Raw genomic sequence first — 24,596 nt, forward strand, 5'->3', positions numbered from 1 at the left:
GTAATATGTCCCTTAATATAAATAACAATAATTAGTTATAATAACAATAATACCAAGAGCAACATCAAAGACAACATTAAAATGCTTTCATTCCACCTATACAAGAAATCAGGACAAAACATTTGACCTCATCACAAGGGATCCTGAGGACACATTTCCTCTTTTATTCGATAAATATAATTTCCGTTGAACCGTTTATAAAATATCAGTTCTCAAAAGAAAGTACAGAACTTCCTACAACTGAACCATGACAAGAACATGTGGTGTACTTCTCAGTTGTTCGTGGGGAAGATTGTATTGCTTGTCTGTCATTCCCACCGAGGTGAAACATGGTTTTGACATGAGGTCCAATGGTTCAAACATCATGAGTCTGTAATAACGTAGTGGGTTTGGTTCAGTTTGGTTAAACACTTCTTATTTTGCTGAGTTCTCTTTATAAATATCTGGCTTCTAATAGACAAATCTGAAAAAAAGGTCCATCTTAATTCATTAAATAACAATTGGTCTGGACACTAATATGTCTTTACTATACCTGAGAAGTTACAAAAATAAGCAGTAAAGCAATAATTCTTTCTTTTCATAGCCTATGACTGAGTTTTTAGCTATATTTCATAGATATTAATCACCATTCTGTCATGGTTTTGGAGACTCTGGGAAGACAGTAAACTCAGAGAAGACAGAAATACAGAACAAAAAAGACAGAGAGAGAGATATAGAGAGAGTCACAGGGTAGAGAGGGGGAAAAACAGCAGTTTTTAAAAAAAAAAATCACTTGACCATGTCTATGACCTCCTGCGAAACAAAAAGAACTCATGGTATAGATTTTTTTTTTTTTTTTAAAGTTAAGCTGGTTGTAATAAATAATATACCAATACTCTGTATATAAATATATACACACCAGTTTTAAAGACTGCATTTTAAGAACGTGAAGGCACTAATAGGACAGAAGGCATCTGCAAAGTTCTGATATGATTCCCCATAACAGAAACCTCCAGGACCAAGATTAAATCTTACATGAATATTCCGTCAATAGAAAATTCTACAAATATGGTTTTAGATTTGCCAAATGTGTTCTAAATTCCACTGAAGTTGCAGAGGCATGTTTTTCCCATTGAAAAGTCACCATTTTTCATTTGATCTCCCGGTAACAATTGGGGAAGCCTGGCAGGCTTTCAGGATTACCCTAGACTGTGTATAACTGTGAATAAATTTTACGATGCACAATTTCATCAAAAATAATGCTCACCAAACGTGTAAAATGAAGAATTTATGTCCAAATTACAAGGCAAATCATGTAAAAAAAAAAAAAAAACAATAATTAAAAAAAAAAATAATAATAACTTTCAAGAACTAGCTTAAGGGTTGACAAGAGTCTGGAAAAACAAACAAACAAACAAACAAACAAACAAACTAAAAACCAGATACAAAATACAAAAGAAAAAAAAAAAAAACATAAGAAGAAAATCAAGAGTAGGCTACTACGTGGCTGACTGACGACTAGGTGGCATCCCATGGTTTGTACTGAATGACGGACTGGCGGTCAGGACCAGTCTGAAGCATATTGTGAAGGATCTCTCGCATGTTCAGGGCGTCCGCGCTGCAGTGGCCGTTGGGTAAGGAATGCGGTGGGTGGTCGGCCGTCGTCGGCACGGACGAAGCGGCGAAGAGCGAGGACGAAGACCTGGAGTCTGACAGGGATGAAGGGATGGAGGAGGAAAAGAGGCCAGAGGTAGAGGGAGAGGAGAGCGAGGGAGAGGAGGAGGTGGTTTGGGCCTGAGAGGCGAATGGAAAGGAAAGAGGGAGGTCTTGGACCGGCGAGGGGCAATCCAAGAAGTCAAAGAGGTCAGTGGTAGTGGAAGAGTTGTCCAGCATGGAGGGACTGCCTTGGGTGTGAGACTGCTGTTGTTGTTGCTGCTGCTGCTGAAGAGGGTTCAGGGTGAGGGGTGTGTGTTCGCTAGCTTGCATCCGATGTGGGAGTGTGTGCATGTGACCACTGTTTAAGTGTGTGTGAGGCGGGCACTGAGCGCCCTGCTGAACAGGATGTTGTTGTTGTTGTTGTTGCTGCTGCAGGTGTAGCGTGTGTGTCATGTGAGGATTCTTGGGGCCCTGCAACGCGCGCATACGTAGTGTGTCAGGGGTGCCGTGTATATTCTGTAACTGTGTATTAGGTCTTTGCTGCATCTGCTTTTGCTGTGCTTTGCTCAGACCGCTCTGTAACTGTGCTATCAGCGTGTGATGCGAGAAGGCCGGGTGCAGGCTGTTTCCCTGTCTCTGAGACATGCCGTGCGTGGCGTGCGAGGTTCCCTGTCGTTGCAGCATACGGGGCGCGTGTTGACCGTGGTGTGATGTGTTCAGACCGCGTTTCTGCTGCTGCTGCTGTAATGTGTTCTGCCACTGTCGCTGCTGTTCCTGAGAGATCAGTGATTCCAGGTCAAAGGTCTCGGGCACAAAGACCCCTCCCCTCTCTGAACTCACTTCTCCATTTAAAGCCATCCCTCCATTCATCATTCCGCCGTTCAACATCATTCCTCCGTTCAACGTCACTCCGTTCGACGAAACGCCTCCGTTCCTCGCTAACCCTCCGTTTACCATCCGGCCTCCGTCCGTCACCTTGACGGGGTCGGGGGAGGAACACGGGCTGACGGTGAGGTCCAGGATCTCGTCTGAGGTCTCGCGCTTCAGCAGCTTGTGATGCAGCTGCACCGTTCTGGGGTACGGGGGCGGGTCAGAGTTCTGACGGGTACGGTCCAGAGCCTGGCTGCTGTACATGGCAAATCTGTGTTCCAACATTAACCTCTCCTTTGCCTGTTTCTCCTGCTGCATTCTCTGCTCCTGAGCCCGCTGCTCCCTCTTTCTACGGTTGCTCTTCACCTCCTCGTCCATCTGAAGCAGCTCGTTGCGTACCTGCGCCACGCAGTTCTCAGGGATCTTAATACCTGAGACAAAGAGAGAGGGGGGGGGATGAGGAGTCAGCATAGACTGAGCTCTAAGTAAGTGATTAAAAAGTCTCCAATACAATTAAAAACTCTCCAAACCAAAGGGACACATTAATACTGAGAGATGATAAATGCTACTTAATACGATAGTTCTCATATCAGGCGGTCAGAGATGATTAAGAGATAATAGTGAGTTTATTACCAAAGTTCAAGTTCCAGGATAGACATTTGAATCAGTCCGTGTCACAGTGCGTCACTTAAAAATCATTCCAGGGTGTAGGGATTTTGGTTGTGGTTGTAACTCACCCACTTGCTTGGAGTTTTGTTTGGTTTTCAGACGGACAATCTGGAGGATGCTGGAGTTGGTGATGTCGGAGACTATCTCTGCCACACGTTTCCACACTCTGAGCAGAGCTCCACATAGCATGTGGTACTGACGTAAACGCATGCCTAGCCAACACTCCCCTCCCTGTTCAATCTGCTTACACCTGCCCTTCCTGACAACACACACACACACACACACACACACATACACATACACACACACACAAGCATTAAGACACATGTTCTGAGCATTCTCAGAATCTCATGTACAAAATAGTAAAATTGTGTCTGTTTAAACTTTTCAGCTGTCTTACTCACCAGTTGGCGTGGCTGCATTTTGTGAGGGAGAATTCAAACTGACTCTCCCAGCAATCTTTAGCTTCATCTGGTGTCACCTTCAGTAGGAACATAAATACCAACATTTCATATGATCGAAAAGGAGGATTCCTGTCCTTTGTGACACTCACGTTAATGTCTTATGACCACTAGGTGTCAGTATGATAATGAACAAACAAGTCTTGACCTCAGAAGCATAGCAAGCACACATTCCACTGATTCATCTGGGTCACACATATTATTCATACATATCCATTCAGACATATAGATTCATTATAATCCTCACCACAGACACTTTTCATTAAAAACACTCACTTTCCATGATCTAAATGAGACTCAGAGGTACTTTAATTGAGCATGGCATTGGTAGTTGTGAGAGTGTGGGGTTTCTCGGTGTGCTGACCTTGCGGTACCGGAGTTGTAGGTTCTCCAGGCTCTCAGGATGGGCCTGCTTGCCGATATTGGGTTTGTAAAGGATGAGACTGTGACCCCTGCCCTGCTCTGCAAGTAACACACATGGCTGGCTCCCACGCAGCTGAGGACAAACACACACGGAAATACACACTTGACAACGCTGTTTACATTGCCACAGCAATTACGTGAATAGACTGTAGTATTGTGTGCCAACAATATCAAAGCAATTGCTTCAAAGAACTTTATTCATAAAAGAATACCATCAAAAGCAAACAAGGCAAACAATAACATGTTTACAGTTAGGAGGACTAGGTATTTTTATTCGCATGAAGATAGATGGCGGTTGTAGTCGTTTTTGGCTTTTTTCCCCGTATATTGCATGTTTGTTTATGCACATATATGTAGGGGTATGCGTGTATGTGCGTGTGCGTGTGCGTGTGTGTGTGTGTGTGTGTGTGTGCGTGTGTGTGTGCGTGTGTGTGTGCGTGTATGTGTGTGCGTGTATGTGTGTGCGTGTATGGCACCTTGTGTGAGAGGTAGAAGCCTTCATGAGCTCCGGTGAGGGTCTGTGCCTTGGTGCAGGCTTCCTCCCAGGGCATGCCCCGATCCACGCTTATCTAAACACAACATACACCATGTATTACCATTCCAAATGTGCACGCTCATGCCAAACCACAGCACACAGTGTATAAACCAGGCAGGTGGTACCTTGTAGAGGACAACCTGTCCCTCCTGAGGGTTGCCTGGTGTCAGGAATTTCTCCTGTGTCTCCTCATGGATTTCATCGTTACCAGGGGCCAGGTCTGACAACACAAAGACCATGTCACATCAATCAAGCATTTAAAACAGCGTTAGACACATCAAACAAACAACAGAGACACGGTGTGTTAGACAAATCAAACAAACAAAAGAGAGATCAAACACACAACACAGACATAGTGTCAAAACAAATCAAACAACACAGACACAGTGTTAGACAAATCAAACACACAACAGAGACATCAAACACACAACACAGACACAGTGTTAGACAAATCAAACACACAAAAGAGACATCAAACACACAACACAGACACAGTGTTAAGACAAGTCCAACACACAACACAGAAACAGTGTTAGACAAATCAAACACACAAAAGAGACATCAAACACACAAAACAGACACAGTGTTAAGACAAGTCCAACACACAACACAGACACAGTGTTAGACAAATCAAACACACAACAGAGACATCAAACACACAAAACAGACACAGTGTTAAGACAAGTCCAACACACAACACAGACACAGTGTTAGCAGACAACACATACAATACTATCTAAATTGCTTACCTAAAATACCCATGTCATATTTGCCCTCTTTTTTATCCTTTTCAATCAGGTAATCAAAGTTATCAGTGAAGTACTGGAACAGGAAGTTCTGCTGGTGCACCTCCAGACCCAGGATGCGATTGAGGAACTTAGTGATGGTACAGTCTAAGGAACAACACGAATATTAGGATGCTTCTGAACTTTAATGTGTAGATTAGTTTGACTCCCCTGTTGTCAGCCGGGTCTTACCTTTCTCAGTGTTTATACCATAGCGTGGCTCTTTACAGAAGATGCCTACATTCATCATTCCTTTCTTCATGTCTGCAACACACACAAATGCAGAGTAAGCAAACACAAGATGTAAACGCAAGAAAATCACATTCAAACCTAAATAACAAATGTCCAGTATTGAGCCCGTTACAGCTATCTTCATAGACATGCTTAAAATGATCTATCTGCGGTATTTCAGTCATGAACAATACCTAATTAGTTAATTAAGTTACTTTACGATCACATGATTAGTTAAACAGCATCCCACATGGGTAATGTTTTCCCAATGAACAGAAAGGCCAAATTTTCTCTCATATATATATATATATATACACACACACACACACACACACACATATATATATATACACATATACATTTAACGACTCTGACAGCAGGTAGAAGGACAAATATTTTGTTTCCTGATATCACTGACATAATAATAATTATTATTATATAACTCACATGGCTGCTGTGTCAGCTCTGTGGTAGAAAGCAGTCATGGAGCAGGTCTTACCTCTGAAAAACAAGATGTCTCCTCCAGGATAGCCTTTAGGTGGTGGGACTTTGTTCTCGATGTGTCCGAGGATGGCTTTGGTGATCTTATCCAAAGCCTTAGTGCCATACTGGAGGAGAAGCACACCCACTGTTACATTCATCATTTCTCACCACCAAAACTTGACTTTTGAACAGGACAGACTCCTACCTTATTTTCAAAGTTGTATTTGCTCAGGTCTCTGGATTCTGTCGCCCGTCTGTCGCCGTGAGTCAGTGCCCCCTGAGGAAAGAGAGGAATATCAATCCCTGTGTGCTTTAACTATTTCTCTGTGACTCTAATTCTTTATTATCTGAAACTTGGACTGCCGCTTCATATTACATGGAAACTCTATTGCCAGAAAGCTGTCCTTGAATAATGTGGGATATTTATTTTTGGCAGTAAGTTTTCGTTCAGATCTAGGGTATTCTCTTAGCGCTCAGTGGATTGAATCCGTGATATATACGCTGTGTAGGTGTGGCGTAATGGCTTTAGTGGGTTACCAGACTCTCCAGTCTCTTCGCTACGATGGACGCAAAGCGTCTCTCCCCCGCCAGCTCAGAGATCAGGAAGATGTACTCTGGAGCATTGACCTGATTCGAGCGGTGTGTCCGTCCTGTGTGTAAACACATTCATGTATTTCTATTAAACGTCATCTCTGCGTGTTTTCTCACACTGCACACTAAACAATTCAACAGAATCATTCGCTTTTTTGCTATATCTGTCGCACAAACACGAGCATACAGACAAGCAGACACATACACACACACACACTAACCGAACTGCTGAATTGCGCGATCAGCACTCCACGGTAGCTCAAGGGTCATGTGCACTCTCCTTCGCTGGTTCTGCACTCGTTTATCCGCCTGAAGTGATATACCTGAACTGGCAGCCTCAGAGATTATGGCCACCAGCTAAGAGAGGGAGATGCCGTGATTAAGATGTGGTATTCATGGAACATAGACAAGGCAGTGGGAGAGGGAGATTCCATGATTAAGATGTGGTATTTCTGTATCATAGACCAGGTACTGAGAGAGGCAGGTGGAGTGATTAAGATGTGGTATTCCTGTATAATAGACAAGGTACTTAATGTGAAGATACGCAAACAAGTAGTGATGCATGCAGAACCCAATAATGTCACAATTTCCAGATAATGTAATAACTCCCAATAATGTAATAAAAATCTCCACTTAACTCCATCAAAAATGTAATAAAACCCGATAATGTAATAACTCCCAATAATATAATAAAATGTCTTAAGCAAAGAACCCAATAATGTAATAATTTCCTGATAATGTAGTAACTCCAAACAATATAATAAAATAATAAAACATAATAAAAATATATAAAAAATATAATAAAAAATATAATAAAATATAATAAAAATCTCAACTTAACTCCATCAAAAATATAATAAAACCTGATAATGTAATAACTCCCAATAATGTACTTTTTTTTGGGCATTGCTTGCACTCTACAGAAAACATCCTGTCCTGTGACCACCCTGGGCCCCGCAATGTGGGGAAAAAGAACTGCTGAGCTGTTATTTTCTAAACAATTTGCTAAAATCTCTGAATACATGTTTTAATACACAGACCCATTAATATATGGACTACAAGGTGGTATAATTTGTCAGCAAACAAACAGAAATAAACTGAAACTGAAGGCACTGTAACTGATGAGTTTTTGGTACTGGTATACGGTACTGGACATAAGTTGGCCCTCCATATTCGCGGGAGTTAGGGGTGCAGGACCCCCGCAAAAGTAAAAAAAAAAAAAAACGCGAATATATCTAGGCCCCCCCCCCCCCCCCCAAACCTTAACTCCTAATGCTGTAGCCTATATTTACGGTAGTAAATGATAAAATCGATTAAAATACATATATTTTATGCATTTATGACTTACTAAACTTTTTTCGTTTTCTTTATGTTGCACACTTGAATAAAATGTTGTCCGAAAACACGCATGTTGATACGTTTTCGTCGTTTGTTCCGTAACAGCATAAAAATACACATCGCTCCAACATTTTATCTCCCCCTGTACTCTCTTCTCTTATTAAGTTTTATTTCTGCTACACAAAATGTCTACCATACCAACAAGAACCTCGCAACAACGCAAAAAAAAGTCTACAGCATCCTGGAGGGGACACAAAAAGTACAATTATGGGGGGTGTACCACATTTACATTTTCTAGTCTACGCGCTTCATCTGTGATTTTCCGCAGTAGGCCGCAAAACTCCAAAAAAAAAATCTCATTTAATTATTGACGGCAAACTCGCGAATAATCAAATCCGCGAAAGTTAAACCTGTGAATGTGGAGGGCCATACAGACGAAGACATGCACTATCCTGTGGAGATACAGGAGTAGATGAAAAAGACTGATTTATTTCTCTCTACCATAGACCAATAGCAGTGCAGCACTATGTAATATTCACAAATAAAAAATGAAAAACCATTATTATGACACATGATTAGTACTATCATATTATTACACAAGATTATAGCATTGCCTGTTTGAAAATAATGACTAACTTACAAAAACAATGCATTCCCAAAACATGAACACATTATTGGTGGCATGTTACTACAAGATTGGCCGAGTTATTACAATATTGGGAAATTAGTACATTATTGGTTTCTACAAAAATAAGGTTAAACCCCCCCCTTAATGTAATAATTTATGACATTATTGTTACAGAGATGATTTCATTATTGGTTAAGATGTTTTATTACGTTACTGGGTTATTACATTATCAGGAAATTATTACATTGTTGGGTTCTACAAGGCACTGAATTTGAATTATTGCATATGATCATTGACTAAATTAACCTTGGGACAGAAAATGTCCTATACATCTGATGGGGTGTGTGTGTGTTCAGGCGATGACTGGATGAAACACGGAGGGCGATATTTCGTTACCTTCTCTCCACTCATGAAGCGTTCTTTCTCTTTGATGTTGACGTGGTCTATCGTAAGACCTTGTTCTGCCCTGGACTCGTAACGTACACTGCCATCAGGCCTCCGGACCACGCGACCTTTACGCCCCGTCATCTTCACACACACACACACAGACACACACACACACACACCTCTTTAACATCGTACATTCTACATCACATTAATTTATCATATAAACATAATGTTACATAAATGTCTAATTCATTTATGAAACTAGAGGAAGTTCCAATCAATATTGAGTGAGTGATCCTACCTCAGACACTTTCTCTGGTCCTCCAAATCTGTCAATCAACTCATCTAGAGTGTTTAGAGGAAGCTCTTTGCCTAGGTCAGCAATCTTATACAGTAGTCCTTGCTTCAGCTCCTCCAGTTTTGCTGAGAGTGGCAGAAAATCATCATCAACAGAGGGGCACAGTTAAGAGGGACTAAGCAGAAAAACGGTTTTCATCTGAAGGGAGACGGGAAGGCAGGGAAAAGCCCCCCTGTGCGGTTTCCGAGTCTAGACACAAATTACCTTCAGATTGAATTAATGTTAAAAGACTGAAATTAAACTCTGTCAAACAGAGGTTACGGGTTATGCTGAAAGTCTAAACCTAGAAATAGACAAAGGAAGCCAGACGGAAACTGTAATAAAAACAAAAGGCGACTTTTAAATACATATAAAATCCCAATGCATTTACTAATGTTTTTTTTGTTTTTTTATGCTGCCACTTAAATCGGGAGATCCAACTCTAATTCCACGTTTTCGGGGTGAGGCTATGGTCAAAGACCCTCTGAACCTACCAACAGGTCCATTGATGTGATTGACAAAGATGACATCATCGTTGTCCTGAGGTGAGTCCGGGGAGGAGTTTGATTCGCTGTCCAGCTCCTCGTAGTCTGAGCTGCTGTCATCACTGATCTTTATCACCCCTCCCACCTCCACGCAGTGCTTCGGGAATTTGGACGGCCGGCCCCTAGGCTTACCTACAGAATCATGAAACAAACAAACGACAGATTTAACATTTATGCAGCCTCTGCCTCACACATACTTTACCATATAATTACATATATTATGTATAATTTGGTTGCAAATACTTGACTGAGAAGTGAAAAAAATAAATTGCTCTGTTCACTGAGAGTCAACAGTAACACACCAAGAAAAATAAAACCAGGGCATTACAATAAACAACAAGATTTAAGAATTCATCTCACTCTTCTGTCATAAAAAAATGACTGCTATGCCACCATTTCCTCTCAAATGACCCCCTTAAACAGCGTAAGGGTAATTCAAATGAGTGCAATTGAAACAGTAATGTCACTTACGTTTCCTCTTGTTTCCAGAAGTCTTTTCTCTCTTGGGTTTTTCCAAGGGAAAGTGCTTCTGAACCAGTGACTGAAACACACCCCTAGTGACACACAAGCCGTTTGTTTACAGTTAGGTACATTTATCAAACTCAGTCAGCATCGATGATGCCAGTGGCTATAGAGTGAGTATCGATTTCATTTTAGTGAGTCAGACTCTCTCCGTGAACTCTGAAGAGTTAGCGTGAACATGCTTTAGCAGAACACAACAGAATAATTACAGACCAACGCACAGTACTGCGGATTACACGAGAGCGAGTGTTTATCAAAACAAAGTCAATGTCTTGCCGGATGTTATCAATGGCCATGTTAACCATCAATAAATAAAGCACGGTAAGACTTGGGAGATCAGAGACGCTCACTCGGCTGCGGAAACGAATCTGTCCAGATGTCCGTCGTTCTCGTCCAGGACTTCCCGTGTGCGGGCCTCTCCAGTGGACTGCAGCCCAATCACAACACACTGCTCAAACACATGGGACAAAGCCAGTCTGTTAGACGACACATTTTTTTTCTCTGTCCAGACAGGTCTGAGGAACTGATGTGAAGGGCCAGGAAAATCCAAGACTAGACTGACTTGAAAGAAGGCTATTGCTCTAATGGGAAATACATGAAATGATGGATCTGGAATCTCTTGTCATGTAAGAACCCATCAGTCTCTCCAACACTCTAGGTTTTATTTGTTTTGTTTTTTTATTACGATATGAAATGTGTCCACTGAGAAAGGACAACCCCCTCTCCTTTTGAAGGACGGAATGAGGAAACTGACGCCGTACCTTTCCCTCGTTCAGCTCTCGCTGGGCCAGCTCGACAAGGCGTCTCACTTTGGCGGCGATGCAGAGGTATTTGAAAAAGCGCTGGTGCGAAGACCAGAACTGTCCCCACAGGGACTTCCGTGAGACCAGACCCAGTGTATCAGCTGCTTTCTCAAACAGGTCCAGAGCTTCAGCCCACTGCAGAATACACAATCTGGTCACTATACGCAGGGAGTACGACCACACATACGGCAGTGTTTGGACTCAGATACATAACAGGATTTACTGTTCATTTGTATTCTGTTTATATGATGAAATCTGACCATTTGGGGGAGAAAACATCCTAGCAAACAAAACAGAAAAAAAAAAAATAGATGTTTTTTTCCCCGTTGCATATCAGGTCTTAGTTGCCTTGAATTCAGCAGAGACCAACTAGATTAGTTTCTACTGCACTGCACTGCACTGAGCAACAAAATAAATTGCTTTTGAAGTCATTCCATTCATCCATAAATTCTCATGAATCACAGCAAAAGGGTATGAGTGTATTAAGGAACCACCAGTATCACCATTAATACACCAAGAGCACCTGAAGGCTACTGCAAATCAACTGCGTATTATTAAGTTTCAAGGTTTCATCCTGTCACTAGCACGTCTCTGAAGAACACTTTTCCAAGGTGAACACACAATTAAAAGGTTATTAAATACAGTCAAATGAAGTGAAAAAGTATCCATCCCAGTCTCTGGTAAACGTGAAGTGGTGTGGTCAGGTCCCTCACCAGTCTGGCAGCTTTATTGTACACCACTTTGAACTCCTCGTCCAGTGCTATCTCCTCGATGCGGAACGAAACGCCAGAGAAGCTGAGCTGCCGTGCGATGTACATCCCGCTAACCTTCATGTCCATGGCAACAATCTCCATGGCACCCACACCCCTATTGCATATAAATAAGAACACGCAATAGAAAACTTATGAGGTTTTGCTGAGATCTTAAGGTACGGTTATGATCACTGCGGAAAAATAGCTTCTATGCTGACCCACAACTCTGTAGTACTGGCAACTTTGTAGAATATAACTGTTAATTATTCAGTCAGTCCCAGCTAGCTGAATAGTTACCAGTTAAATACTGCATGCATCTCAAGCATCAAGACATTCAATGCACACTACAGCCAACTGAGATGATCGCAGTTCAGCCTGATCTCTTTGCTGACAGTAGACAGGCTAAAGGTTATAAAGGTCGTCGAGATATATCCTCTCAGAACCAGCGTAAATGCTGACCTCTTCTCAATAGCATGCAGGAAGTCATCAAATGTCTTGAAGGGCGTTCCCTCCCCCCAGATTCCCAGTCGGCTCATATAAATCATGTTCTTTGGCTCAGAGGCACCTAGGGAGAGAGAGAGAGAGAGAGAGAGAGAGAGAGATACAGGTTACATTTTCAATATACCGCAACAAGATGAATTAATATGACTAACAACACACCAATCCCAAGGAAGGGTTTATGATCCTTACCTATGCAGAGGAAAGAAACAGGCGCATGTGTAAATCACACTGCCCAGCAATAGCGGAGTTCATAACTGTGCACACGTTTGAGAGTGACTGTTGTTCCTCTAACCGTGACAAAAGAAGAAATACCAGGAGAAGATTCCTACCTGTGGCACTGGCATAAACCACCCTGGCCAAGGGCAGCTTGTTCTGCAGGTCCAGCACAGCCTTGCCCATCTTAGTGGACGTTGCATTTTTGGCTTTATGGCATTCATCAAACACAATCTGAAATGGGTCAGTTAAGGCTGAAACAGGAAACAAAGTCTCCAAAGCAATAAAAATGAGGCCCCTGTGAGCCCCTGGATTTATTCTTCGATCTGGATAAAACACTATTTCCGTCACAGTTTATAGATGAAGAAAAGCGAGCGGCCACAAACAACAGATTAGGCGACAGTTACTATCTGCCGTAAAATGGATACGACGCCGTCGAAGTTGGGTTTGCACCAGTCCAGTATCTGCTTGAGTCTAGTGCGGTGCTGCCCACCTGCCTGGCTCTCACCAATCAGAGCAGAGTAGGTGGCGAATAGAACGCCTTCTGAGGTAGCTGTGTCTCCATACTTAATCTGAACGAAACCAAAACAGTCAGTCAGTCATTCCACCAATCGTACGACGAGGAAAAACTCTGAAGGTAACTGTGGAACGTCCTCTTGTCATTGTTCACTCACATTATGCAATGTTCTTTTTTTTTTCTCAATAAATACAAAACAACACAAAACTGACAGTCTGAATATGGCCATTATGATAAATGACAGTGCTTCAATGACAATGTTCAGAGTTTAAAATTGTTCATAAGAGCTCTGTTGAACTGTACCTTGTTTAAAGCATGAACGTTGATGTTGGGTGCCTTTATATCATTGAGATCTCTCACTGCATCATACTTCAGGTCATTAGATACACTGAACCTGAAAACAGGAAATCGTATAAGTATTTCTGAAAAAATAAACAATGATCACAAAATTCATGGTTTGAGTTAAGTCGCCTACTGCTGGCCAAAATCTGTCCAAAATAGGCCCTAAAAAACAAACCAAAAAAAGACATAGGTAGCCCACTGCAAAAGTGAGAGATTGAAGTAAAACATGTTTTTTTCTACAGCTTTGATAAACACTTGACTATGATTGGTGAAGAGCAGGCAAGTTATTTTTTTTTGCTAGAAATGCAAAACAATGAAGTGGTTAAACTCAAATGCTTCAAGAATCGCTCCACGTGAAAAGGTTCATTTGAAGCTAATAAGCAAGAAAAAAATTGCAGCACTTATAAACGATTCTAACATGCTAATTATCATTACGGCCCAATGTCAATTTGAACTTTAAAGATGGCAAACCAGATGGAAACAATCTATTAAAACGTTCTATTCTAATTCTAATTGTAATAGCACAGTTCTGCTCCTTTTTGTGTACAAGAAAGCATTAATACATAGATCCTTTGTTATTCTTCTAAAGATGAACAAAAGTCTCACCATAATGCTCTTTTGCGTCCCTTTAAGTAGTTCTCCAGTATAATTCCAGCCACTGTTCGGCCTTTCCCAACTCCAGCTCCGTCTCCAATAAGAAATCCTGCTCTTTGTCCATTCTGCAGGATCACCTCATGTTGCTGGATGGAAGAGGAACATGCAAATGTTTTCACATACAATCCTAAAATCATAATCTTCAGATATCTCACTATCTCCAAAGATAAAAAGAACAAGGTCAGGGGCAGCAGGGAGATACAGGCAAGGACCTGAGCCACCAGGCAGGCACTCCTGAGAGCCACCGGGCAGGCACTCCTGAGAGCCACCGGGCAGGCACTCCTGAGAGCCACCGGGCAGGCACTCCTGAGAGCCACCGGGCAGGCACTCCTGAGAGCCACCAGGCAGGCACCTCAGAGAAAGCAGGTAAAGGTGGAAGAGTACCCACGAGACAGACAGGAATGAGAGAGAACTGGAAAGAAGGCAAGCAGATACGGAGCAGGGCCAGACAGAAAGCAAGGGGATAATAAAGGACCTGAGAGAGTGAGTGGGAAGGGTCCAGGACCTTAAAAAGCCAGAGGGAGTGAGGGGGGATCTCCACTAGCATAGAGAGATAAGGAAAAACATTCAAGAGGAAAAAAATAATTGCAAAAGGAGCTGAGGAATGGCAGTTCATACCTGGCAGGCATAGACAATGGCCTCCAGCTGTAAGGCGGAGAGTAAGCCATCGTTGATGGTGCTCTCTGGGATTGACAGGGTGTAAGTGATGTCGGGGGGAGGTACGCTGGAAAGTGTGTTGGTTTCCACAACAATATCCGGATGAGATTTTCCAATAGTGGCTTTAACCAGACAAAAAAAAAAAGAAAGAAAAGACAGACAGAAATTATGAATCATATGAATCATGTTCAATTCCCATGTTGCGGCAGCATTCCAAGGGCAGGCTTTAGGAAACCAAGTATCTGTGAGATATCTGCAAAACACTGTAATATCTCTTCGGTAAACCAAACTGAGTCAACGACAATAATCACAGACTCGAGCAGATCCTTCAGGCTGTGGAAATAGGAAATGGTTCCTTACATTTAGATGGCTTATACTCTGCATATGTATCCACGTGTCCGAGCTCTTCTGTCTCTTCCTCATCTGCTTCCTCTTCCTCTTCCACCTGAAGCTGAGCAGGCTGAGTAGGCAGCTACAGGTTAAGCACATAAAGACCAGTTTTAGGTGGACAGACAGTAAAAAATGATCTTTTGCAGTTGTTGACAAGATCTCAGTCATGCTTATCTGGAAGGATAGAAGACGCCCGAATGTATAAAAAAAAGGACTGAAGAATCATTATCTATGACCAGTTTCCGGTCTCTCTATATGGACATGATAAAATGGAAGACAAAGTGAAAAGACTTAAAACAAAAAAGGCAGAGGCACAAGGCAGGTAAAATGTCACCTTGAACTCTCATACCTGTGAGGTGTTGAGAATGGCTGCAATGTCCTCCAGGCTACTAAAGCCTGTAAACCTGCTCAGGCTCTGCTGATGGAAAACGGGAAGGAAAAGATACAAAGAAAACAAATGGGAATAAGAAAAAACAAAAAAAAACCAAAAACAAAAACAAAAAAAAAACATGAACACACATATGAACTGGGCAGACATATGAAATGGATAATTCACTGGATGACGGATGGAGATGATAAGAGACTGAAGTAAAACTAGCAGTGCAGTTCCAGCACTATCACTTGTGATATATGTCACCAGGACTCTGTGTCTGTGTGTGCTCGCGCGCGCGTGTGTGTGTGTGTGTGTGTTCCTCTCTGTCACTGTGCTGACAGGGTGTGGTGTGTATGTGTGTACCTCTCTCTGGTTCAGCCCGTGTAGAATCGGGTCCCAGACTCTGTTCTCTGGCAGAGCTGGTGCCACGCTGCTCTGAGGGTCAGGAAACTCGGACAGCGAGTCAGGAGAGGAGGGGAACAGGGACGTGTTGGAGAGGTCGTCTATACATGGCAGATCCTGAAAGAGGGAGGGAGCAAGAGAGACCATGTTAAATTAAAAAAAAAACAAAAACAAACAAACAAAAAAAACAGATCTGTCTCTATGTGATTCTGATACAAAGCATAAGACAACCATATGTTATACCATAACCATTTTGATTCAGATAAATTGGTTTGAATAAGAGAGGCAGACGCAAGCTATAAACTATCTATGAACTGACGAACGACTGCAAAAAGAATGGCCTTCATGTCCTGGGAACTCTGATAGTACTCTTCTTCTTAATCAAACTCCCTGTGGGTTAAGAGTGGTATTTCTGGGAAAATGGAATTCCAGTCAAACAACAAAATCTCCACTCTATAACGGGGGGGGGGGGGGGGGGCGGGCGTCTTCTATTCTTTTTTCTGCAGTTCTATTTAAGCTGTCCTTGACCTCCGGCTCTCTATTTTTCATATTAAAAAAAAAAACATCAGCAATCATATTCCATATGGATATGAAAGATGATAGAAAAAAAAAAGGTTCTACTTCATATCAGACTGCATCACACAGACCTTTAAGCAATTAGAAGTCCCATTTGAACATACTGCCCCTGATTTCGAACGAAATCTTTATAAATGATACAATATAGACTGAATGAAAAAGCTGCATGAGGTTAAATGGTCCCAGTACAGTCCCAGTGCTGGTAAAACTCTCCTCAATTCAGGGATGCCAGAAACCGCTAAAAAGACTAGCATCACAGGAAGCATTATCAAAAAACATGCTACACCGTAAGCACGACACACACCATCTGAATTTTAATCACTCCCACTGTATAATGCAAAGCAAGTGGGGGTGGGGGGGGGGAGACGGTAGCTAGGCTGTAAGCAGCTCTGATGTTGTCCCTAAGATTGAATTCTGCTTTAGATGAGTCTCTGCAAGGAGAAGATAAGACTTTTCTGCCCCGATGACGTCAACCATCTTCTTGCAGCCTCTGTCAACAGCCAATACATTTCATTTGTGAAGCAAGAGGTGCAGTCTTTCATCCTAATGTATGCCGTTTCCTGTTAGTAACAGCTCCAAATCTTCAATTTGCAGCCATTATTGCCTCAAGGTCTCTTCGGCTGGGTACAGCATTTAACTGTGTTATAAAAATGATTTGGGGCAGTAGTAAGACGATATTCGTTATCCATATTAGTGAGCCTGCTCCACTGTGACAAGCTCATTTTAAATTACACAGCCCTGTATCCTTTTGAAAAGAGTGCGATGTTAAAAATAAAAAAAAATGAAATGGAATTGCCTAGTAATTTCACACTAATTCTTGTCTGGAACGGAAAACGAATATGCAGCCTTCACAGAGAAGCTCCGTGAGTCTTAGAAAACACACACACACACACACACACACACACACACACACACACACACACACACACACACACACACACACAAACACAGACAAAGAACAGAATTTGCTAAGCACTGGAATGCAGATACATACATCTTAAGGGTGTACACAAGCTAAAGGCACAAAATGCTGACAGAACAATTCTCACATCACAGTTTTTATCATAATATAGAATAAGACACAACTGCTCTATTAGGTCAACGTATAAAAATATTTTCTGGACCAGGGTGAACAATCCTGAAAAATGCTAGCTCACAAAACTCTCTCATGAAAACAATACAAGCAGCTGACATGCTCTCCTCAGACTTCCTCTCCAAACAGGAAATTCAGTGACAGCTTCACTTATAGCATTGTTGTCTCCAGATGACAAACGCAACCCAGTAATAATAACAGGCCCAACGATCTCAGAGGAAATGAAAGGGAAAGGACACCTATGCAAGGCTGACAAATAAGACAAAACTATCACATAAAATAAATCTGTACTACTGTAGTTGTACGTTGTAAGATGTAAAATGTCTTTGTAGGTCACAGGCCCCAACAGTCTGCACTGTTATCAACAGCTGTTATTCAGCGAGCGTTTTCTTTATAATAAAGACAACTGAATTTCTAAGTGACCTACAGAGGGAAAACAGAAAGTGCCGATAATGCAAATACGCGTAAATCAAGGTGCAATGGAAAGAGTCCATGCTACAGTTACATGCAATCAAGCACATAATTCGTTCCCAGCGAACAAGAGCAGAAGACATCAGTGCCAGGCAGTGGAAAGTACTCTGGAAAAATCATTTGATTGAAAACTACAGACATTGTGCACAGTGACACGAGGATAACTTAACATAGAGTAACAGAAGATAAAGAGGGAAAAAAAAAAGGTCTGGCTTCCTCTCTCAGCTTAATGCAGCATCCTTTTCAAGGTCACCATCTAACCAAATATTATCACCAAGCCTGTAGCTGCAAAAAAGTTAACTGAGATGCACCAAAGGGCAAAGGCAGTAAAACCATACTGTGAACAATCAACACTTATTTAAGTGCAACATTTAAGTTCACTTCTTAAAATCATGCTTCGACTGGTAATAGTGCCACTGCTTTGGTCACTGCTAATAATAATGAGCTGTTTCTAATCGTAATGTTACAGGTAGGAGTATCTGCAGCGGGAGATAGCTTGCAGGCACTCATCTGCATTCAGGTCTGTAAAAAAAAAAAAAAAAAGGGAGGAGACGTGAGGATGTTTTTATTTGGTGGTTGGGGGTGGGGGGGGGGGTGATGATCTGTCAGGAAATGATGCTTTTGTTGGAGTGTGAGCAAGATTACTGGCAGTCAAACTTAATTTTACCTCATCTGCTATTCTGCTATTCAGTGAACCACAAATTTGGTGGAGGAACAAAAAAGCTCCTAACACCCCGAACCGAATGGGGTTTGGTGTTTTATCCTATGCGAACTCTTTAAGTAACTAGCCTAGCGTTAAAACTCACAACCCATTGCATAATCTACCTTTGTAGACTCCTTCAGTTTCTTCTGGTGGAATTCATTAGAAATACGAGTAAAATTTACCCAGAATTCAGAGCATATTTACACAAAAACAAGAAAAGAGGTGTGAGGAAGCAGTGTCCTGTGTTTTCAGCTGGAACACAACAGGCCTTTTCTTTAACAGTCACACATTACTTGTCCACATAACACTGATAAGAGAACCTTTTCATGTCTAGGAGCTCAGGCCTATGTAATCCACACCTGCAAAAAAACCTTTCAAATTTTGAAATGACAATACCTTACATCAGAGGCATATATTAAGAAACCCGTGGGTTCTTTTGAACATCTTTATAAATGCCTTATGGGCAAACTTCATAAGTCAGTCTTTTTATGTGCAAAACACTTGACACTTTTGTTTAAAGGCCAAGCTACAGTAAAACACTTTTCACCAGGGTACCCAAAAACTACTGACAGAGAGCTAGTGTTGTAACTGGTAGAGTTAGTGTTTTACTAAGATAACTCTATATTACTCGGTATTGTTTGCCCAGTAATCTTTCAGTATTCACTGTTAAATTCTCTTATTGGGTTGTTCTAACAAGGCTATAGCGTGGTGGTTTTGTCATTAACAGAGAGCTTCCTGGTCTGCCTTTGTAGGCAAGTTAGGACTGAAACAAAACCCAAAAAGTGCTTCATCATCATCATCAAAGAACCACATTTTCCTATTTGAACTTCAACAACAAAGGAAAGCCATTCAGAGATGGCTAAAATGGATATAATACTAATTCATATTTAGATCTATCACTCATTGACAATGAGGTTTTCTTAGAAGGTAAATTTCAGATAATGATGTGCATGTAGACAACACTCAATTCAAACAAATCACTTAAAACAACCATATTTACAAGTGCTATCACAGTTTTGTATCAAAACCAAAAACCACATTTCAGTAGTCATCACTTCAGTTCACTGAAGCATGATTTTTTTTCTACTCCTGTAAGTTGCTTTAGAAAAAAAAATGTATACAAATCACAAGGAATACTATATTCTTAGTACAGGAGAACAATCCACACTGTTTGTGTTTTTCATCATTAAGAATAAAGTTCATCATAATTTGAGGAAAATGCGCCTTCGATTTTCATTTCACCTCTCAGTGTGAGAAAATATATGTATTGCACCATACTTATCATGTAGTGCACTTACGCTTTCACCAAGCGGAGGATTAGAACAACTTCAATGACAATGTCTACCAAGTAGCCATTTTAAATAACAACACAGAACATGGTGGCATTACCCAGACCATAAAAAATTCACGTCATGTTGAAATATAGGAATCCACATAAATGAACAGATCTAATCTCTAGGCTTCCCTAAGCAGGAGCTCATTTTTCTTACACCGAGGAGCCGTGCACTGGTCCGAAAAAAGGTCAGGGCAGTTGGTTATCAGTTTGGAGCCTTGAAGATGCAAAATGTACTGATGTTTAGATTTATTTCACTCATTGTAATGGTGAAGCCCCATAACTGTTGCTCAATTTTAGTTTTCATACATTTATTTTCTAAAAGAACCTTAAAATAGGTTTAAACTAAAAAGAAAGAAAAGTTTCGGTTCTGAGGGTTCAATATTCTTTCAGTAAGAAAAAGAGTACAGTAAGAAAAAGGAAAAAAAACAAACAAACAGTGAACCAAAAACTGAAGTGCAAACCGAAGCGTGAAAAGGATAAATAGTTCCACCTCCAATATTTACACATCTTCACACGAGGGGGCATGTAATTAAAAGGTGAGGCGAGAGCTGATGCTCTTCCCTAGTCACACCCTTAGATATCTGATGTTATCAGAGCTGGGAGAGACAGAGTAGTCTTTGCAGTTGAAGATGCGATATTTTTTGGCGATGAGTGAACAGTTTCTGATCAAGTTATCTGACGTCTCACTCACACAGAATGCCTCAGAAGTCATGTTTCTCTGTCCGTCACTGACGTGCATGTGTGAGGAGGTATACGTGAGAACATGGGAAATATGTGGCATGTTACTGATATTATTCTCCATGAATATGGGTGAGTTTTTGCTCTGAAAAACCACAAGGTTCCCCTTAATGTGTAACCATATATTAGTACATTTTAGAGGCGATAGAAATGTATCTTGCAGCTGTTAAATAGCAAAAAGGTACATTTAATTCTCTATCTACCACATTCAAAGGAGGTTACTATCATACTTCTTTACTGCGCAAAGCATGGCACTTAAAAGAGGAAGTACGAAGTTGAACTTTCCTCTGGATTTTGATAGTGCACTTGATAGCAGACAGCAATGTTTCTTTCACCCCAATATACTTTCAGACAGAATACAGTAGACCAAACCATGATCAAGAAATCACAAGCAATAGAGGAATATTGATTTCAACAATATATACAGTATATAACACATTTAAGAATGTGAGAGTACTCTTATATTCTGAAACAAATATTTGTCTCAGTGACTTCCCAATCACTAACTTGAACAGTATCGTTATGACTAAACATTGTACAGAGCTGGAGTTTCCATTCTACTACTTTCAGTAGGTCGATTCAGATGGACGTTTTTGTCACGGAGCAACAGGGTTTATATGTGGGGGCCATTAAAAAAGGAAAAGAAAGTGTCATTGGTTCAGATATTCTGGGAAATTATTCAAACCAGCAATGGTACACCTCAAAAAGAAACTGGAAGTCATAAATCTGTTGAAATTGCAGAACTTTCATCTTTACAACTAAACTTTCAATATAGATTTTCTAAAGACAGAAATAAAACAAAAACACACCACGAGTACTGACTACAGAAAAAACGTTGCCAAAAAAGAGCTCTCTGATATGGAGGAGATCTTCTCAAATTCTGAACCCACTGCATGTATGTAGCACAGTGAGGAAATCAAAGGCGAACGTACTATCATTTGTATTGTCTCTTGAAAGAGCTCTAATAAAGTTGAAGGTTAGGCTATAATAACACAACATATTTTGCTTTGAACACTCAATGACTCCACTACTGTTGATTAGAGTTAGAATTTTGGTACTCTATATCTACTCCCAGAAATGAATGACCCCAAATGATAAACCTTTCTCTTACCACAGGGAAATCTGGCAAGTCAATATCATGTAAGCTTGTGTTGCATGGATCCACGTTTGCAACAGTCAAGGAGCTTGACTGAAACGGCCTGAAAAAAGGACACAAGAAAATACAATGTAACAGACTGTGATGTATACGCTGTAATGGCACTGTACAGTATATGTAATTTGATTTGATGGCATTTTCAACAGTATATGCAAAAAATGGCATTTTAAATATCTTTTCAATAAGCGGACAAATATTTGCATTGAATCAAATGCTGGCATGTATCTGTAACGCCCAGATACAGGGCACAGCCCATACGTAAGGGCAATTTAAAGCACAAATATCTAGTTTGCATGACAGAGCAGATTTTTTGACCTATTCATCACTTACACTTGAGGATGAATGATACTACCTGATTCATCACACAAAATAAGAGTCTAGCCTAAGCATGTTAAAGACAGTACACTGCTAGATAATACAATACTACTCAGACACACAACATTAAAAATGGAAGAGAATCAAAACATCTTGTCATCATGTGCTTGATTTAAGAAAACAGAAGAACATGATGTTTCTTCTTGTATGTAATGCTACCTATCTCATTTGTCTTCTTTCTTATGCCACTTTCTGGAACCGGCCAAAAACTATGTGTGGAGCGTTCTAATTTTTGAGACATACACAGAGTGGTAACTCACCTCCCAGATTGCATAGGATAGCGCAGGTTGACTGTTGAATGTTGAGAGAACGCCCATGAATTAGGGGTACACAGCTGACTCTATGGGGGAGAAATATGATCAGATGTATGAAAGTAGAATTAAGGGATAAGTGCACAACAACAGAAGCACTTTCATTCCCCTGTGAAATATAAACATTTTGCACAAATTTGTTCAAGGAAAACGCATGCAATACTAATAGTTCAGTGGAGAAGATCTCCATTACTGAACTCTACACTTTTCATCCAGATAACATATTCACAATACACCACTGCTGTGTCAGTCAAGTCATCCCCATAATGGTAACTGTGCACCACGTGAACCATCACAGACACCATGTATGAGGACAACATTACCACAGCAAGCACTGCAAGCATCTCTCTTTTTGTAGGGGGATGGCAGGGCCCAGGATGCATTTGAAGAAAGTAAATAATGAGATAGGACGACAGACAGATAGCCCTGGATGTACACCCAAAAAGACGTCTGATAAAACAAAGGGAAAGACTCATTAACTAAACTGAGAGTTAAGAAATGCACTCCCAAGATAAAAGTAAGTGCTGTGTATTCAGTATCGTGTCATGAGACTAATTAGTAGCCTATACATGAAAGTATGGGGATTAACCCGGCCTTTGTGCAGTTCCTAGATAATTATTTCCACTGAAAATTATAAAAGGAGTGGGAAGAACACATTTTGAACATTTTTTTTTTCCAAAAATGGAACTCAACCGTACCTCCAAAGAGTTCGGCAGAGGAGGACTGGGGGTGCTGTATTTGGGACTCCTCAGCTGAGGTCCCTCAGGATGTAGAAACTCCTCTATGTCCATGGTAACAGACGTGGTGAGAATGGACATCAGGCAGTGGGGAGGAACATGGTGACAGGCCCACTCAATGTGTCAAACAATGCCGCACTCATTCTCCAGCCATTTCTGAGGAGAGAGAAATGAGAGTTAATTTTGAGGAACAGTTACACACAGACAATGACATAGCATGGCAAGGCAAGGAAACAGTAGCAAAAAAATCTTGCAGAGCTACAACTTTTATACTTACAGCCATATGCTAATGATTGTTCACAATTTAACGAATATTTGGTACTCTTGTGAATTCCAGTTAATTCTAGTTGAGTTACATGATACTGCCATTCTTCCACTTGCTTTAAATTATACTAGACCCTCAGTTTAATACTTGTTAACTCTTCTGATGTAATATTTACTTGTCTCAGTTTCATTTTCACGAACCGACTTGTATCAGCCCGTTCCGGAAAACTGCTCGCGAGGAAAATTTGAGAGTTACGAGCTTGAATTTAGGACAAAGTAAACTGGCCGGCTAGCAAACCAGCCAGCAAGCTATCTACTATGATACAGGCAAATAATATTCACCTTTTACATGGTCCCTGTTGAAAATATCTTTCGCGAAGGATACAAACATGAAAATGCACCTGTAAATTTCATATATTACAGTTCTACATTTTCACATCGATGCCCGAAAATTTGAAGAATACACAGCGAGCGACCTCGCTCCGGTTAATTACAGGGCCAAACCCTATTGTTAGACCTGCTCGCTAGATTTGTGTAGCAAACTAAGCTAGCTGATTTAGCTGTTAGCTAGTCGGCTATATTCGTTCGACTCAAGCCTGTATTTGTTATTGACAACACTTTCTCATAAGGAAACAATGGACTTACCCCGTATGGTATAAACGCCTAGATCCTATAATACCTCTCTGAAAATTACATCCACCGCGATTACTTTGAAATCGACCAAAATAAAAACCCTAGTCCATATTTTACAGTACGGTTGTTTATCTCACTTCCTGGTCAGAGTCGCCATCT

The 24,596-nt window shown here is 41.0% G+C and overlaps 1 protein-coding gene across 1 annotated transcript; it reads right to left on the bottom strand.

Annotated features, from left to right (window-relative positions):
• Positions 1 to 1,496: 1,496 nt before the first annotated feature.
• LOC115812886 (protein strawberry notch homolog 2-like) lies at positions 1,497 to 24,584 on the bottom strand. Its single transcript, XM_030775439.1, is given in 32 exon segments — positions 1,497 to 2,936; positions 3,243 to 3,433; positions 3,579 to 3,655; positions 4,000 to 4,131; positions 4,535 to 4,627; positions 4,719 to 4,813; positions 5,343 to 5,486; positions 5,571 to 5,642; positions 6,109 to 6,217; positions 6,298 to 6,369; positions 6,630 to 6,742; positions 6,905 to 7,040; positions 9,046 to 9,177; positions 9,338 to 9,459; positions 9,868 to 10,050; positions 10,390 to 10,472; positions 10,791 to 10,888; positions 11,202 to 11,378; positions 11,957 to 12,110; positions 12,455 to 12,560; positions 12,826 to 12,943; positions 13,138 to 13,281; positions 13,530 to 13,620; positions 14,175 to 14,308; positions 14,841 to 15,001; positions 15,240 to 15,351; positions 15,604 to 15,684; positions 16,006 to 16,161; positions 22,073 to 22,160; positions 22,753 to 22,832; positions 23,502 to 23,696; positions 24,450 to 24,584. Coding segments are annotated over 31 exon segments (5,013 nt in total). The 5' UTR covers positions 23,622 to 23,696; positions 24,450 to 24,584; the 3' UTR covers position 1,497.
• Positions 24,585 to 24,596: the final 12 nt, after the last annotated feature.

This window comes from Chanos chanos, chromosome 5 (assembly GCF_902362185.1).
Source record: "Chanos chanos chromosome 5, fChaCha1.1, whole genome shotgun sequence".
NCBI lineage: Eukaryota > Metazoa > Chordata > Actinopteri > Gonorynchiformes > Chanidae > Chanos > Chanos chanos.